Source organism: Apus apus, chromosome 18 (assembly GCF_020740795.1).
Source record: "Apus apus isolate bApuApu2 chromosome 18, bApuApu2.pri.cur, whole genome shotgun sequence".
In the NCBI taxonomy this organism is placed as follows: Eukaryota; Metazoa; Chordata; class Aves; order Apodiformes; family Apodidae; genus Apus; species Apus apus.
Genome location: NC_067299.1, coordinates 11,057,096 through 11,075,106, shown reverse-complemented (window position 1 = coordinate 11,075,106; position 18,011 = coordinate 11,057,096). Strand labels below are relative to the sequence as shown.

General features: G+C 54.4%; 2 protein-coding genes across 3 annotated transcripts in view; both read left to right on the top strand.

Moving 5' to 3' along the window:
* The window catches only part of MKS1 (MKS transition zone complex subunit 1), a 104,839-nt gene that overhangs the window by 53,967 nt on the left and 32,861 nt on the right, over positions 1 to 18,011 (top strand). The window lies entirely within an intron of this gene.
* Positions 1 to 18,011, top strand: part of STX1A (syntaxin 1A) — a 65,912-nt gene that overhangs the window by 37,399 nt on the left and 10,502 nt on the right. For both annotated transcript variants that reach the window (XM_051635388.1, XM_051635389.1), the window contains exons 4-6: positions 10,395 to 10,469; positions 11,692 to 11,765; positions 16,060 to 16,168. In XM_051635388.1, the coding sequence (XP_051491348.1) occupies positions 10,395 to 10,469; positions 11,692 to 11,765; positions 16,060 to 16,168 (258 nt within the window). The remainder of the gene's footprint in view (positions 1 to 10,394; positions 10,470 to 11,691; positions 11,766 to 16,059; positions 16,169 to 18,011) is intronic.

Sequence of the window (18,011 nt, the reverse complement as noted above, 5' to 3'; positions counted from 1 at the left end):
TGGGTGGATGTGGTGCTTCAGGAGATGGTTTAGGGGTTAGAAGTTGAAGAGTGGATGGTTGGACTTGATGATTTTGAAGGTCTTTTCCAGCCTTGATGATTGTGTGATTCTGTGAAGCGGGCAGGGCTGTTGTGCCGGGGAACTGGCTGAGGATGAGCAGCACCATGAGGGGACAGCAGATCCCTGGAAAGAAAGGAATTTGGAGTGGAGCAGCAGGGGGGGTGAATTCCGGAGTGTGGAAAGGGAACGGGCTTGGGAAGCTGTAATAAAGGGAGAGGGAGGTAATTAAAGGGAGAGGGAGGTAATTAAAGGAGAGGGGTGGCAGGAGTGAGACCAGCCGGGTGCAGCGAGAGGGAGGAGGGCTCCAGGGGAGGCTGCGGACACGCGGGGCCTGGAAGGGACGTTGGGAGACGTGGTGGGAGCGTGCACAGGGATGTTTGCTGTGGCAGAGCTGGGCTGCGCCTGGAAATCCCAGGGCTGCCTCCATCCTGCTTCCCCTTCCTTCCCCGCAGCCCCAGCGTGTCCTTGCCGTGCTTTGCAGTCATTTTGTAGGGTCTGTTAGTTCCTGTTCAGTCAAGCTGAGCTGTTTCATCTTCCTTTTTAGAGACAAGGGGTTTTTTCCCCCTCCCTTCCTCCCACCGTTCCTGGTTGCTCCCTGTTTCTCTCAAGCAGCCAGAGGTGACCTGCCCTTCTCCGGGGGGCACCGAGCAAGGACGAGTGCTGGAAGTCTGGAGCGGGGAAGCAGGGAAGGATTGAGGTTTGCTAGTCAGAGCAGTCTCCTGGCTTTTGGGATTCTCTGTTCCCTCCTCCCTCGGAGGGCAGGGTTCCTCTCCCACGAATTACCAGGAGAAGGCAGCTGGTGACAGGCCGATGACGCCGTGCTGGGGAGGAGCAGGAGCTGGAGGAGCAGGAGCTGGAGGAGCGTGCCGGGGAGCACGTCGGCACTGCCTGCCTCAGCTCCCAGCTCCCGGCGGGGCCCCGCCGGCTCAGGGGGGTGGGAAGGGCTCCCAGGCCCGGGGCTGGTGTGGTGGGGAGATGCTGGGCAGTGCTGGGCCAGAAGCCCGATTCAGGGCGGCCAATGTGGTGGCTCCATCTCCATCCGGCGCCGGGAGCGTTTCCGTGTTCCTCAGCCCGATTGGCGGTAGCACCTCAGAGAGGCACTGGATTCAAACTGGAGCCCAGGAAGTTCCACCTCAAGATGAGGAAGAACTTCTTTCCTGTGAGGGTGACAGAGCCCTGGGACAGGCTGCCCAGAGAGGCTGTGGAGTCTCCTTCTCTGCAGACTTTCCAGACCTGTCTGGATGCCTTTCTGAGTGACCTGCCCTGGTTTTGGTCCTGCTCTGGCAGGGGGGTTGGACTGGATGATCTCCAGAGGTCCCTTCCAACCCCTAATATACTGTCATTCTGTGATTCTGTTTCTGATTTCTTTCAATTAACAGCTAGCCAGAAGAGCTCAGCCGTGAGGCAGCCTTGTGACAGGGAGTGTGGGAGAGGGCTCAGCCCCAGCACCTGCAGCTCGTGGAGCTGACTTGCTTTTGTCTGGAGACAATGGATAGACCAAACCTGACCTTCCCACTGCAGTCAGCTGCTTCCTCTGACCACGGTCCCAGGGGCCTGAGTGACCCCAGGGATGCCAGTTCCCCCAGTTGGGGAGAACTGGAGGGTCTTCAGCAGGAACAAGGCAGAGCAGGTGGCTGTGGGGGCTCTGCAGCTGGTGCCAGCACCATCCCTGAGGGTGGTCTACAGAAAAGGTTTAGCTTGGACATAAATAGGAAATGTTTTATGCTGAGGGTGGTGAAACCCTGGCCCAGGTTGCCCAGGGAAGCTGTGGCTGCCCCATCCCTGGCAGTGTTGAAGGGCAGGTTGGATGGGGCTTGGAGCAGCCTGGGCTGGTGGGAGGTGTCCCTGCCCATGCAGGGAGGTTGGGGCTGGGTGATCTCTAAGGTCCCTTCCAACCCAAGCCAGCCTGTGCTTCTATGATTCTGTGGCTCAATGCAGTTTGTTATGGTCCATTTGGATCTCTCAGATTTACAGAAAAATGTACTTAGAAAAGAAAACAACAAAGACAAACAAGGGGTTTGTCAACAATACCCTTTGCTCAGACTAGTCTAACCTTAAATTCACTGATCCTCATTCATGAGGTTTCTAATTTGAAAGGTCTCTAGTTCAGAATCACAGAATCACAGAACATCAGGGGTTGGAAGGGACCTCTGAAGATCATCGAGTCCAACCCCCCTGCCAGAGCAGGACCAAAACCAAGGCAGGTCACTCAGAAAGGCATCCAGACAGGTCTGGAAAGTCTGCAGAGAAGGAGACTCCACAGCCTCTCTGGGCAGCCTGTCCCAGGGCTCTGTCACCCTCACAGGAAAGAAGTTCTTCCTCATCTTGAGGTGGAACTTCCTGGGCTCCAGTTTGAATCCATTGCCCCTTGTCCTGTCACGGGGCACAAGTGACAAGAGCTTGTCCTGCCTTCTTGCTGCCCTCATGTATTTATAGACATTCATTAGATGCCCCCTCAGTCTTCTCCTCTCTAGACTGAGCAGCCCCAGGTCTCTCAGCCTTTCCTCATCAGGCAGGTGTTCCAGTCCCTTCATCCTCCTTGTAGCCTCCATTGGACTCTCTCCAGCAGATCCCTGTCCCTCTGGAACTGGGGAGCCCAGAACTGGACACAACACTCCAAGTGAGGTCTCACCAGGGCCGAGTAGAGGGGGAGGAGAACCTCCCTGACCTGCTGGACACACTCCTCCTAATGCACCCCAAGATACCATTGGCCTTCTTGGTCACAAGGGCACATTGTTGTCCCATGGAGAACTTGTTGCCTACCAGGACTCTAGGGTCCTTCTCCACGGAGCTGCTCTCTAGCAGATCACCTCCTGGCCTGAACTGGTGCATTTTGTTGTTCCTTCCCAGGTGCAGGACTCTGCCCTTGCTCTTGTTGAACGTAATGAGTTTCCTCTTTGCCCATCTCTCCAGTCTGTCTAGATCTCACTGAATAGCAGCACAGCCTTCAGGTGCATCAGCCAGTCCTCCAAGCTTTGTGTCATCAGCAAACTTGCTGAGAAGACACTCTGTTCAACCGTAACTTGTAACTCATAAATCAATAAGCAAAACTGTTCCCTGGCAGAAGGGGTTGCTCATCCTTCCTCCTTCCTCACAATGCAGGTGGCCCCTGTATCCCACCAAGGAGCACAGCAGCCTCAGCACTCTAGGATCCACTTGAAAATGAGTTTTGGTTGGTTATATGTTCCACCTTGGAAGGTCAGTCTGTACCACTTAATGAGTTGGTGGATTCTGAAGCAACCACCAGACAAGCAACATGGAATGATGATGGCTGCAGGAGGCAGCTGCAGTGACAGTGGCTGCAGAATGACCTTTAGCCCTTCCTGGCCATGTCCTACCAGTGTGTTTTCCTCTCTGGGACCTCATGGAGCTGCTCCCAGCCTGTTGGCCAGAATCGGAGCAGAAGTCGAGTGACCAGTTCCTTGCAGTTCAGTCCATGTTTAAAAATATAAACTGGGCCATTTTTTTGTATAAGTTAAAAATGCTGGGTTGGGCAGCAGAGATGTCTGAACTCTTGGGTGGGTGTTTCCTGGGGCTTGATGTCCCACATGCTGCTTTGGGTGCAGAATAACAATGTCTTGAAGAGCCCTCTCACAGCTGAAGCCTTGGGTGATAGGACTTGTTCAGATCATTTTTTTTCCAGCAGAGCTAGAAAAACTTTCCAGCTAGACGTGATACTTGCTCTTTATCATGGAAATGTGCAATTCTAAAAATAACCTTTCCACAATTCCCTGGCTGCCTTCCTTTCTGCACAAAGCTCTCCTTCTTCTTTGTCCAAATGAGGTCACCGTATGTCATCTGCATTACCTTGTGCATGGGGTGAAGGACCTTCTTTCCTCCTGTGGACCCTGTCTCTTGCTCAGGCCCTGCTTCTCCACCACCCTTTGGTCTGCTCGGTGGACAGGGCTCCTTGTTGGCACCAACTCTCTAGCTTAGACCTGCTTTTTCATCCTGAACAACTTACATCTGGCTTTCAAGGTGCATCTGCTTTTGGGGAGAGGCACAGTGTGTCCTGGGACAAGTGTTACTTGCTGTTGATTAACATTCCCACCTTCTCCCAGTGGCTCAGGGACTGGAGCTGGGAGTTACAGGGAGCTGGAAAACACAACAAGCAGCAGCCCAAAGGAGTGTCTGAATTTCTTGTGCCTGATCTTCAAGGTCCCTTCCAACCAGGATGATTCTATGACTCTAAGAGCAGAAACATCTTGGCTGTGTTTTGGTTTTTTTTAGAGAGAGCACGTGGTGGATCTTGTGATGATTCAATTCTTACATTCCAACAGTAATTCAGGTTGTTGCTAAACAGTCAGTACCAAAAATAAACCCTTGCTGGATCCAGTCTACCTGAAGTTATTGACTGGGAAGTTTTCCAAGAGCTGAGTAAGATGGTGCCTTTGCCATCCAATGTTGATTTCCTATCAGTCTCTGCCCATCAGGCTGGTGGCAGGAGCTCAGGAGGTGGTTTAAGGAAAGGAATGAGCGGGGTAATTATTGACTGATTAACCCGACCTTGCTCCTGGGCAAGATGGTGGAGTATTTGAAGTGGAATTCGATGGAGAGAATTAAAGGAGGGTTAGAGAATTAATGCAGTTTGGTGCTGTAAAAATAGATCTGAGCAGCTTCACTTGGTGCTTCTGCCTGCTGAGTGCCCACAGGAGGGCTGGGGTGGCTTTGCCAGGGCTGGAGATCTCTGACCAGACCAATGGTCACATCTGCAGCTGGTGGGAACCATCCAAAGCTGGTGATTCATATAAGTTTTGCTGTCTTAAGTGGGTGCCCCTGGTGGAAGCAGGTCTGTCATGGGTCAGGATGAGTCCCCAGGTTGGAGCTGCCAGCAGAGCTGCTGGGCTTGCACCAGGCCAGTTGGCTGCTTTGAGCTGCGTTTCAGCAGCACCTCGTTGTTGTGGAACAGAACTTTGCTCCTCAGCTTGTGTTGGAATTTGGGGTACGTAATTATTGCTGAAAATGAATTCTGAGATCTCCTAACACCCCACCACTGCCATCCAGCATGGCCCAGAATCCATCCTGGAGCTCCCCGAGGTCTTCTGTGTGGCCCCCAGCAGGATGGGAACTGGCAGTGAAGGGACAGAGCTCATGGTGGTGTTTAGTGCCACCCAGGAGTAAGCAGGGGGTGGATGGAGAGGCTCAGAGGAGAACTTGGAAGGTGGGGTCCTTGGGGGAAAATGGGAGGAGGCCATGAAAGGGAAGGAGCAGTTTGGTCATCAGTCAGCTACGTCCAGTTCTGGAGTCCCATCACAAAAAGGACATGGAATTGGAGAGAGTCCAGAGGAAGCCAAGGCAATGATCCAAGGGCTGGAGCAGCTCTGCTCTGGAGACAGGCTGGGAGAGTTGGGGTGTTCAGCCTGGAGAAGAGAAGGCTCCAGGGAGACCTGAGAGCCCCTTCCAGTGCCTGAAGGGGCTGCAGGAAAGCTGGGGAGGGACTTGGGACAAGGTGGAACAGTTTCAATCTGAAAGAGGAGAGATTGAGATTGGGTATTAGGAAGAAATGATTTGCCATGAGGGTGGTGAGACCCTGGCCCAGGCCTGGATGGTCTTTAGATCATTGCTCTGTCATTCCATGATTTTATGATAATTGCTTATGATTATGATAATTGGGGTGGGTGCCCCAAAACCTTCTGTTCCAAGCTGTAAACCAGCCAGGGCAGGCTGGGAATGCTGGAGGCAGGCTGGGAATGCTGAGGGCAGACTGGGGCAGGCTGTGAGAACTGCCAGGTTTGCTGCTGAGTGCTGACTGCTCTTGTGGTGGCTCCCAGGCAGCTCCTGGAGCTGCTGCAGGCAGTGTGGGCAGCAGTTCTTGTGAGATGAGGTGCTGCACCAGCTGGGTTCATGTTCATGCCAATGTCCAGGCAGGGTTGTGGCGTCCAGGTGGCTCTGCTTCATCCCTTGCTCCTCGCCACCCTCCTCAGCCTGGCATTTTTAGTGTCAGTAATTGGGACAAAAAAATGAAATCCCACCCCTGAAAGAAGAGCGACTGGCAGGAGGTGCTGCCTCTGTCTCTGTCTCCTCCACCTTCTGCACAGGTTCTTCACCAAACCAAAAAGCTTGGTTGCCAGCAGACTGTGATCCCAGCGTTTGTGCTACCAGATGATAAGCAAGGAACAAGCCGTGGCTGCAGGAGAGGCAGTTCATGCACAGCACAACTCGCCCTTCACCCGGAGATTTGCCTCCCAGGGGGGTTTCCCAGCTCCCAGAGTGGCAGGAGCAGTTGAAGGGGACAGCTGTGGGATGAGAACCCTCCAGGGGAGCTCAGTGACAGGCTGTGGAGGATCTTGCACGCTGGGCCCTGGGTGTGAGGCTGCCCGTGGCCACCCCAGCCCCAGCTGGTGCAAAACTCCCCATGTACTGGGAGCCCAGTGCAGCCCAGTGCAGCCCAGTGCCTCTGCCTGGCTGGACTCAGCCTGCAAGGAGCACGGGGGGGTTGCCAGGGTGCATGAAACAGGATCCATCACCACTAGTGTGAAAAGGGCATTTTATAAGCACAGTCCCAGCTTTTAATTACCTAAAAATATGTAGTTAAAAACATCTGATAAACATCTCACACCCTTCCTTTTTTAGTGACTTAAAAATCCAAAAGCTGCAGTCTGGATCTGTTGCAGGTCACCTCCAAACACAGCTGAGCAGGGCAGATGAGGTGTTTCCCAGAGCACCCTTAGTCCCAAGGGATGCATGAGAGCTTTTCAGACCCTCCTGGCCATCATCTCTGCTCCTTGGAAAAGCCTTGTGACCTGGAAGTGTTCAAGGTCAGGTTGGATGGAGCTCCAAGCAACTTGGTCTAGTGGGAGGTGTCCCTGCCCATGCAGGGGGTTGGATCTAGATGATCTTTAAGGTCTTTTCCAGCCATAGCCGTCCTGTGATCCTATGATGATGATGCTGGACCCTGGCTCTCCTTGCTGCATCTCAAGTGGGATTTGTTAAAGATGCCAGGGCTGCTGGGCCCTGGTGATGGTACCAGATGCCTCCTGAGCCCTCGCTCCTGAGGAAGGCAGATGGGCAGTGTCACTGTGTCCTATTTCTGCTGCTTGGCAGGCAGCTGGAGCTCCTTGTGTTGCTTCTGCGTGGAAGGGACTCTCCATAAGCCTCTTCTCCCCATCCAGGGGCAGCTGGGGACACAGGCCCACAGTGCTGGTGGTCACAGGGTCATTCCTGCTCCCCTACTGTGCTCAGTGCCAGCAGGAGCAGAGCGCGTGTCCTGAGTGAGCTGTGAGGAGCTTTACACACCTTAAACCTGGCTTGTGTCAGGAATGGTGTGGCCAGCAGGAGCAGGGAGGTGATTCCCCCTGTGCTCAGCCCTGGGGAGGCCTCAGCTCCAGTCCTGGGGGCAGCTCTGGGCCCCTCACTGCAGGAAGGACCTGGAGGTGCTGGAGCAGGTCCAGGGGAGACAACGAGGCTGGGGAAGGGACCAGAGGGAAAGTCTTACAGGGAGAGGCTGAGGGAGCTGGGGGTGTTGAGCCTGGAGAAGAGGAGACTCAAGGGGGACCTTCTCACTCTCTACAACCACCTGAAGGGAGGTTGTGCTCAGGTGGGGTTGGGCTCTTCTCCCAGGCCAGTAGTGACAGGACAGGGCCTGGCCTGAAGCTGCTCCAGGGGAGATTTAGGTTGGATATCAGGAAGCACTTCCTCATGGAGAGGGTGATCAGACATTGGGATGGGCTGCCCAGGGAAGTGGTGGAGGCACCATCCCTGGAGGTGTTCAAGGAAAGGCTGGAGGTGGCACTTGGTGCCATGGTCTGGAGATGTGGGGGTGTTGGTCATAGGCTGGACTTGATGATCTTAAAGGTCTTTTCCAGCTTGGTGATTCTGTGAAACACCTCTTGCCCCTCAGGGCAGCCCTGTTTGCTGGGGAGAGCACGGCCATGGTGGTGGTGATGTTGTGGTGCTTCTTCTTCCTGTTGCTGAGTGTTAAATAGTGTGGAGTGAGTCACTTCAACAGACGCCATGGATGGGAAAATAATTATCTGGGGAGGCTGTGCACGCATCCTGTGCCTCAGAGCCAGCCAGAAGGAGTGCTTTCCCCCTGCTGCTCAGTTGGAAATAGTTGGAGGGAAGGCAGCCTTGCTCCATAACTCGTGTCCCGGTGTTGCAAGCTGGTACTGGGGGGCCACCATAATTACAGGCTTTTAAAGATGGTAAGATATGAAATGTAAAAGGCATTTTGTTTAGACTTATGTGGGGAAGAAAAGAACAGTTTCCCACACCCTCCATGCTGGGTTGGGCCCTTCCTGAGTGGCCAGCACAGGGGGATGGTCACCTGCAGCCAGCGCTTGCCCCCAGCGTCCTCAGGGAAGCGTCGCTGCAGCATCACCCAGCATGTCCTGCAGCCCAGGCTGACAGCGAGAAGGGAATCACAGAATCACCACAGTCTAGGTGTCAAAGGCCTTACCAAAGTCTAGGTACACAATGTCCACAGCGTTCTCCTCATCCAGGAGGCGAGTTGGAGCAGACCTCTAGGATCATCAAGTCCAACCATCAACCCAACACCGTCACACAACTAAGCCATGTCCCAGAGTGCTACATCCACATGTTTTTTGAACACCTCTAGGGATGGTGACTCCACCACTGCCCTGGGCAGCCTGTTCCAGTGCCTGACCACTCTTTCAGTAAAGAAATTGTTCCTAATATCCAATATGAACCTTCCCTGGCACAAGTTGAGGCCATTTCCTCTCATCCTGTCACCAGCTGTGACGGGGAGAAGAGACCTGACTATGTACAGAAGGTATGGAGCAGTGAGTGATGTGAAATTGTTTCCTAAGATCAAAGGTGGATTTGGGTGGGAAGGGACCTGGGAGGACCCTGGTCCAGTACCCTCCAGCAGGTCCATTAGATCTGGTTGCTCAGGCCTTCATCCAGCCACTTGCTGAACATCCCACCACGTCTCTGGGCTCATTGTTTGACCACCTTCATGATGACCATTTTTTTTCTCTAGTATCTAATTTGAATTCTGTGTGTCCCAGCTTGGTCTGTCACTGCTTGCACTGTCCCTGTGCAGCTTCAAGCTTCAGCAAGAAGCTGAAGGTCACCTCCAAGGACCAGCAAGAAAGTCTGGTTCCAGCTTCTCTCTCTCCCTTCTGGGTCATTGTAGGCAGCAGTAGGAGCCCCCTTTGCTTTCCCCTTCCCAGGTGAACAAGCCCAGCTCTCAGCCTGTCCTCATGTTCGTGGTAGCCTGTTGTCCCCTCACACTTCTGGGTTTTTGTCTGCTTCTCCATCAGCTCCTGGCCACAGGTTGTTCCTCAGCTCAGGCTGGTTTCTTTATTCAATACAAACTCTTTCATCAATGAAGAAGAGTTAGCCACTGCAGTGAGAACCCAAACTGAAGATGTCCTCTGCCTTTCCCTACGTGGTGCTTATTCTCTAGCAATTATGGAATCACACCAGGTCCCCCAGTGAGGCCATGGTCTGATCTTCACCAGAACGTCCTGGAGCCTGGGATGAAGACATTCACAGACAGGTCCATCTTCTTCTTTCCCAACGGTGCTGAATCTCTTAGCTCTGAGTCAGGAATGTCTGCAGCCGTTGGTGGGATGTGACCTTCCCCCAGCACATTCCTGTCACCATCATTTTCTGATTGTGCCTGTGACTGCCAGCTGGGAGCCACCACAGCCACTGGAGTGACTCAGTTCATGTGCCTGGACTCTGTTAAACCAAGATTTCTTGAATTAAGTCTTGAGCTCATCAAAATCAAGAGCGAGCATGAGGGTGGCAGCATTTCCCAGAAATCATATTTGAATGGCAGGTGGGGTTAGACTTCCTTTGGTATCTGAATCTGGAGATACTGCAGCATGCTGCTCACTGCTGGCTTTGGGGGTTGGCCAGTCCCATGGGCAGGGCAGGGTGATGGCCCTGGCAAGCCAGCTGGGCTGCCCAAAGGTCCAGCAGGGCATGTCCACCACCCAGCCTTCACAGCCCATGAAGAGCAGAGCATGGTTGGGTACCTGCATGAAGGGCACAGGCATGAGCCCCTCACTCCAGCCCTGCTGCTGTGCTCAGGTGGGTCCTGCAGCTTCTCAGGCACAGGGTGGTGAGAGGCACACAGGCACATCTCAGCTCCTATTAGGAAGCTCTGGTTTCTGGGACAGGAACCACGGACCCACAGAATGGTATGAGTTGGACAGGACCCTCAAAATCACCCAGTCCCATGGGCAGGGACACCTCCCACCAGCCCAGGCTACTCCAAGCCCCATCCAACCTGCCCTTCAACACTGCCAGGGATGGGGCAGCCACAGCTTCCCTGGATCTGGTCTCCACACACTGCAGGGCTGGGCAGCAGGTTTTAGCAGTGTCTCCAACTTATCCATGTTTGCTCTTTTCTCTCTCCCCAGAAACAAAGGAGGAGCTGGAGGAGCTGATGTCTGACATAAAGAAAACGGCGAACAAAGTGCGCTCCAAGCTAAAGAGTGAGTGTTGCATAGGATCATGGAATTGTTTGGGTGGGAAGGGACCTTCAAGGTCATCTAGTCCCAACCCCCCACCATGGGCAGGGACACCTACTAGACCAGGTTGCTCCATCCTACCTGCCCTTCAACACTGCCAGGGATGGGGCAGCCACAGCTTCTCTGGGCAACCTGGGCCAGGGTCTCACCACCCTCACAGCCAAGACTTTCTTCCTGAGATCTCATCTCAATCTTCCCTCTTCCAGCTTGAAGCAGTTCCCCTCATCCTGTCACCTGTGATGGTGCCATGGGTACCCATCCTGGCTGTGGTGCAGCATTGCTGCCCCGGGTCCTTCTCCAGGCCCTTCTGTTCATCTCTTCCCACTCGTGCTCCATGGCCAGCACTGCTGTGGGGCCCTGGCTGTCAGCTCTGCGCTGGTGGCACCTGGTGTTTGGCTCAGGTGGGGACATTTTGGGGTGGTTTGCTGTAGGTAGGACAGGGCAGGTTACAGACACACGGCCTGGCCCTAGCTGGTTGTCCTCTGGCATCCTGAGCCAAACTCAAGGGATGCCACCAGCTCACACCTGGAGGTGTATTTACATGGAGGCACATACCTCTGCACCCTGGGCCAGCTGGGAGCTTTCTTCCAGGCTTTTTAAGTCTCTAAATTGAGCTTTTTGAATTAGCATGTCCCAGGCTGGCCTTGAGGAGCAGATCTGCACGGCCTTGCTCTGTGCTTGACCTCCTGTCCTGCCACCCCATGCCCTCTCCTGCCCAAACCACAGCTCCTCCCTGCAGCCCTTCATGCTCCTTGGGCAGGTGAGGAGTTCATCTCACTCCTTTTTGCTGCCAGGTGGGATGAAAAGGGCAAATCCCTGCCTTGCTGCAGCAGCCTGGTCGTCAGGGTGGGGTGTACTCGTGGGTCCTCCCTGGGCAGGCCCTGGCAGCTGCCGACCTGCTGGTTTTGGGGTCCCTGGAAGAAGTCTTGAGCTGGGGACATTTTAGCTCTGGGTTTGCTCCTGGGGCAGAGCAGCACTCCATGGGGTTTGAACAGTGCTGAGGCCCAGCCTGATGAGCACACCCAGAGCTGGGCAGCCCAGGCTGAATCCTGGGCTGGAGGCAAGAGCTGGGGATGGTTCCAGGTTCTCCTCAACTGGTTTCAGTCATTTCCAATCCCTCCACAAACAAGCCCTTTTTCTTTTTCTGAGCAGCACAAAGTAATCTGTCTCCTTCTACCCCCACCAGGTATTGAGCAGAGTATTGAGCAAGAGGAAGGACTGAACAGGTCATCTGCTGACCTGAGGATAAGGAAAACTCAGGTGAGTCTCTGCCCTGGGGCACTGGGAAGGGGAGGATGGGAACTGGCTGGAGGCAGCTCTGGGAGCCCAGGAGGTGATGGGAGAGGAGGGCTGTGCTTGGCTTCAGAGCAGTCAAATTCTGCTGTGCAAACACTAGGAGAAGCAATCATAGAACCCCAGGGTGGTTTGGGTTGGAAGGGACCTTAAAACTAGTTCCACCCCCCTGCATGGGCAGGGACACCTCCCACCAGCCCAGGCTGCTCCAAGCCCCATCCAACCTGCCCGGGATGGAGCAGCCACAGCTTCCCTGGGCAACCTGGGCCAGGGTCTCAGCGCCCTCAGAGTAAAACATTTCTCCCTATGTCCAACCTAACCCCACCCTCATTCAGTTTAAACCCTTGTCCCTTGTCCTGTCACTGCAGGCCCTGCTCAAAAGTCTCTCTCCCTCTTTCCTTGAAGCACTGAGTGGCCTCAGGAAGGTCTCCTGGAGCCTTCCCTTCTCCAGCCTGCACAATCCCCACTGTCTCAGCCATGGACAAGGAAGTGGAAGCTCTTGTAATCTGGGCATTTTTTAGCATTTCTCTAGTCTCAGATAATCAGGGGAGAGGAGCTCCCTGGGGCTGCAGCTTGGAGCCCCTGTGTTGGGAGGCTGAGGAGGGCACTGTAGCCAGGTCCCCATGCCCAGGACAGGTGAGCAGGGCACAGAGCAGTGTTGTTCCATGGTTGTGTTGCTGGCTTTGCTTTGTCACCATGGGTAAGAGGAGGTGACAGCTCTGGCAGCAGCTACACCCTCTGACCATTGTAGCTGTCCCCTGGGGAGCAGTGTGGGGTGGACTTGCCTGAAGGCAGTTTTTGAGCTGCAACACACTAGGAGAGTGAAGATGTCCCTGGTCCCTGCTGGTGCTCGTTGGGTTCCCATACCTGGTGTGCTGCTGGTGTGAGTGTGAATTTTGGAAGCCTTCTCCAGGCTGAGCAACCCCAACTCTCTCAGCCTGTCTCCATAGGAGAGGTGCTTCTGCCCTCAGATCCTCTTTGTGGCCTCAGGAGGTCTGATGGCCTCAGTGGAGCTCTTGCAGCTGGTCCTGGGTGGGTGTGCAGCTCAGGTGTCCCCCTCCAGCTCCCAGCCACCCAGGGACAGCCAACCAGGAATCACAGAACTGCTGGAGTTGGAAGGGACCTCTAGAGATCATCTGGTCCAACTCTCCCACTGAAGCAGGATCACCTAGAGCACTTTACCCAGGGCTGCATCCAGGTGGGTCTGGAATATCTCCAGAGATGGAGACTCCACAGCCTCCCTGGGCAGCCTGTCCCAGGGCTCTGTCACCCTCACTGTGAAGAAGTTTTTCCTCATATTTCAAAGGAACTTCCCATGTTCCAACTTGCACCCATTGCCCCTCGTTCTGACACTGGGCACTGCTGAGAAGGGCCTGTCTCCATCTTCCTTGCACCCACCCTTTAGATACTTGTAAACATTGATAAGGTCTCCCCTCAGCCTTCTCATCTCCAGGCTGAACAGCCCCGGCTCCTTCAGCCTTTCCTGACACCCAGGTTTGCTCCTGGTTGTGAGGAGACCAGGAGATCCGTGTCCTTCTTCCAAATATCAGTACTTTTGGTCCTTGTTATTCAGAAGAGCTTTTCCTCTGGTTGTTTTTGGGCTTGATTTATGTAGATAAGATGGTGCAATGGAAATGTTCACCCTGCCAGTTCAAAGACTGAAACAAACCCAAAGGGTGGCAAGACAGGGCTGGGATCTCTGCTATAACCCCAACAGGCTCAGGAGGAAAGCTGGCATCCCCCCGGGCTCCCTCCCAGGATGAGCACTTCAGAAATGTCTTTCTCTTCATTCAGATGTTGAAGACCAATGTCCCAGGTTCCAGTCTATGCTTTGTGGGGGTGTCAAAGCCCCCTGTGTGTACCCGGAGCTGACTGAGCTCTTCAGAAGTCCAACTTGGTTGTGCAGCAAATTGAGCTGCTTTCCCCATATCACAGAATCACTTAGATTGGAAAAGACCTTCAAGATCATCTAGTCCAACCATTAACCCCACTCTCCGAAGCCCAGCACTGAGCCATGTCCCCAGGCACCACATCTAGATGACTTTTAAACACAGTTGGTGACTCAACCTCCCTGGGCAGCAGGTTCCAATGTCTGACAACCCTTTCAGTGACAAAGTTCTTCCTCATGTCCAGTCGAAACCTCCCCTGGTGCAGCTTGAGGCCATTTCCTCTTGTTCTATCACCAGTTACTGGTGAGAAGAGACCAGCACCTGCCTCTTTACAGCCTCCCTTCAGGCAGTTGCAGAGGGTGATGAGTTCTACCCTCAGCCTCCTTTTCTTCAGACTAAACAGCCCCAGTTCCCTCAGCTGCTCCTCGTAAGACTTGTTCTTGAGGCCCTTTATCACCTTGCTTGCCCTTCTCTGGACATGCTCCAGCACCTCGATGTCCTTCCTGTATTGAGGTGCCCAAAACTGGACACAGTATTGGAGGTGCAGCCTCACCAGTGCTGAGCACAGAGGGACAATCACCTCTCTGGTCCTGCTGGCCACACTATTTCTAATACAGACCAGGATGCTGGTGGCCTTCTTGGCCACCTGGGCACACACTGGCTCATGTTCAGCCACCTATCAATCAGAAGCCCCACGTCCCTTTCCACCAGACACTTTCCAGCCACTCAGTCCCCAGCCTGCAGCACTGCCTGGGCTGCTTGTGGCACAAGTGCAGGATGTGACACTTGGCCTTGTTGAACTTCAGTTGACCCCAGCCCATCCATCCAGCCTGTCCAAGTCCCATCTAGCCTGTCCATGTCTGAGGAGTGCAGGGTTGTTTGCCCCAGGTGAAGCAACCCTATGTCTTCAGTTAATACTTTTTGTTTAACGAGTCTCTTTCAAATGCAATTTACATTTTGATATTCTTCTTATTTACTCTGAATATTCAGGTGGTTTCATGTAGTGACTGAAAGCCATTGCAAATGGGTTTTTCCAGCCCATTATGCACAAAAACTGCGTGTTCCTTCAAAAATGAGATGCATTTTGTAGACGTGTGGGATGCCCGGGGGAACAGAACGTAACAATCTGACAAAATCAACACGAAGGCAAAGAACTTTTGAAGGAGGAGAGTGGTGTGGTGTGCTGAGGAGCAGAAAGGGGTGTCACTCAACACCCAGGCTATATTTGTCTGCAGATCAACCTGTGTTGATACTTCACAGCTGAGTGAGAACAAACTGGATTTTAGGCAATTTAGAGAAGGCAGAAGAAGAGTTGATTAGATGGCACATCCCATCCTTGCTGGATTTCAAGCTGTGACACCCAGGAGCTGTTGGCCTTGCTTGGTGCTGGTCAGCTCTTGGGGAGAGGCTGCAGGTGCTGGGGTTCTCCTGTGAGGTTTGCCAGCAGAAGCTGGATGAGATGAGCCAAGGCTGGGGCTCTGCCATGAGGACGGAGCTGCTTTTTGCTTAGAATAGCTGCAAGGCAAACACAAGTGTGTCTTTCAGATGTCTTCAGTCTCCTGAAGGTGGGTTGGCTGGAGCTGCTCTGGGTGTAGAAACACCCAGCAGGCACTTCTGAGCCTGCAGAGGTGCTGCCAGGCTCAGGTGTGGAGGCTTGAGAGCTGCTCCAGCTCAGCAGGGCTGGGTACAATTCTTGGCTTCAGCTCTGTCAGCTGTAACTCCCTAAGGGTGAGCCCAGGCCATGCTGGTGGCCCTGAAGATGAGGGTGCTCTATGTGTGGGGGTGACAGCCCCACCACACCACCTGCCCTGGGCTGGCTGCTCACTTTGGGGCAAGTGGTCCTCCCCCACATCCCCGTGGGGCTGGGGCTTGGGGAAGCCCTCCAGTGTGGGGAGGGGACAATCTCCCCTGTCCCCATATCCCAGCTCCCCTTGCAAGCCATGCCTAGCCAGGTTAGGTCCCCCCAGGGTTCCCTGCTCAGTCCCAGCACCCCAGAGGGACACCCTTGGTCTGTCCTGTGCCCGTGCTGGGCAGCCTGGCAGGGACAGGCAGGGCTCGACCCACAGCACCGTGGTGGCCTCAGCTCCAGGACACAAGCTGTGGTGTGAGGAGGGTGCTGCCAGCTGTGACCCATGCATATCCCCTGGGGGCTGAACACCTTGCTTGGGTTGGGCTGGGGTTGACCAGGCTGAGCAGGAGCACCTGGACCACCCTCTGGGGCCGCGTCACCTGCGCGTTGTCCCACGGCTCAGGGCAGCTTCTGGGCTGGAAATGCTTTTTGGGTGCCAGAGGTGCAGGGGGCTGCTCAGGGGGTGGTGGGTCTGTCCCTCCTGCAGGACCCTCACCGTGTTTGTCTCCTCTCTCCTCCTCAGCACTCGACGCTGTCGCGCAAGTTTGTGGAGGTGATGTCTGAGTACAACGCCACGCAGACCGACTACCGGGAGCGCTGCAAGGGCAGGATCCAGAGGCAGCTGGAGATCAGTGAGTGAACCTGGGGCTGGGCTGGGCTGGCTGTGCTGGGGTAAAAAAAAATTCAGAGCTTCCAAAGCCCCTGTCCTGGTTTGGGCCCAACAGGACATCAAAGACCCAGCCCCGTGGCCGCTCACTCAGCTCCCCCCACACACCTGGGATGGGAGGACAAACCCAACTAGAAGCTCAAAGGACAAGGAGGGTTCTTCACTGATTGAGGACCAGGGCAAAACAGACTCAACTTGGGGAAAACACTAATTTAATGTCACACCAATCAGTGCCCACAGGACCCAGACACCCCCAGAGCAGGGCTCACACACGTTACCCCTCCCCTCCCTTCTTCCCAAATCCCTTTGTTCCCGGTTTCTCTCCCTCCTTCCCCCCAGGCACAGGGGGATGGGGATGGGGTTTAGAGTCCCTGCACAGGCTGGTGGTTCCTGCTGCTCCTTCCTCCTCAGGGAGAAGGATTCCTGACAGTCCTGCCCTGCTCCCCACGGGTCCCTCCATGGCAGAGTCCTCCAGCAGCCTCTCCTCCAGGAGCCCTTCCCACCAGCCCCGGAGCTGCTCCAGCGCTGCCCGCAGAGTCCCGGGCTGGTGGGGAACAGGCACCTCCCCTGCCCGGGGGCTTCCACAGCTGCCCCATCCCAGGCCAGGGGCAGCACATCCGAGTTCTGCCCTCCTGGTGCCTCCAGGGAATGTTCCCCCAGGTTCCTGCATGGGTGCAGGGGCACAGCTGCCACCTGGCTATGGGCTGCAGGGAAACCTCTGCTTGGGCAGCTTCTTCCCCTTCTCCTTCCTCACCAGCCCAGCACTGCTCTGCCTCTCCAGCTCAGCTCCTCTCCCTCAAGTGCTCCTCTGCTCAGGGGTTAGGTCGGTTCTTCCGTATGTTCATGGCAGAGCTTCATCTCTTGTCCCCCTAATGGCTCCTTGGCTGGTTTGGAGCAGGGGCAGCTTCTCAGCTTCTTACAGGAGCCCCTCTGGGGCCCTTCCCAGCTACCAAAAACCCCACCAAACCCAACCAGAACACCCCCTTGCTTTCTAACACTCCTCACAGTAGGAGGCTGGGCTGGGCAAGGATTCCGGGATCAAGACCCAATAACAACAAACCAGCTGTTTCTGAGCAGGAATTCTTTATTGCAGCACTGGGCAGCACGGAGGATTCTCCACCATGAGTGCTCTGAGGAGTTAGCAAAACCCCAACTAATACACACCAAAAACATGCATATTCAGTTTTATGTCAATGAGTTCCCAGAATTCTTTTCCATAGTCATTTTATTTCCTGAACTTGGCTATGCTCAAGGGTCTCCTGTGGGGGTCTTTATGGATTCTAGACCTTTGTGGTCTTTGTCCTGTCTCTGCCCTGGTCCTGTCTCCAGTCTCCCACTGGTCGATTGCCCAGGTGGGTCAGAATCAACATGAGTTTGTCTGTAGGTGACACAGGTCTTAGAAGACTTGATGTTTCCACAACCTGCAGGATACTTGGCATAACTGACTGACAGTTTCACAAAGCACCTTGTTTTAAAAGTAACCCATTCAGCTATCTTAGTGCAGCAAATTCATTATTTTAGTAAATTTTGATTAGGCTTTTCTATTGAATCTACTAATGAGTATCCTATGACTATCAGGGGGACACATCCTGCACTACTGGGCACAGAACCCCCTGAAAAGCTGGGGGTGTGTGGGGGGAGCTGGGACACAGCTCCTGGTGGGAAGCAGGCATGTGGGGACACCTCACATTCCAGTATCAAACTGCATCAGCAAAGCACAGAAACCCCCCTCAGATGTTCTTCAGTGTTTCTCAGAGAGCACAGGGTGGGGAGTTTCATAGGATCAGAGGGTCACAGATGGTTTGGGT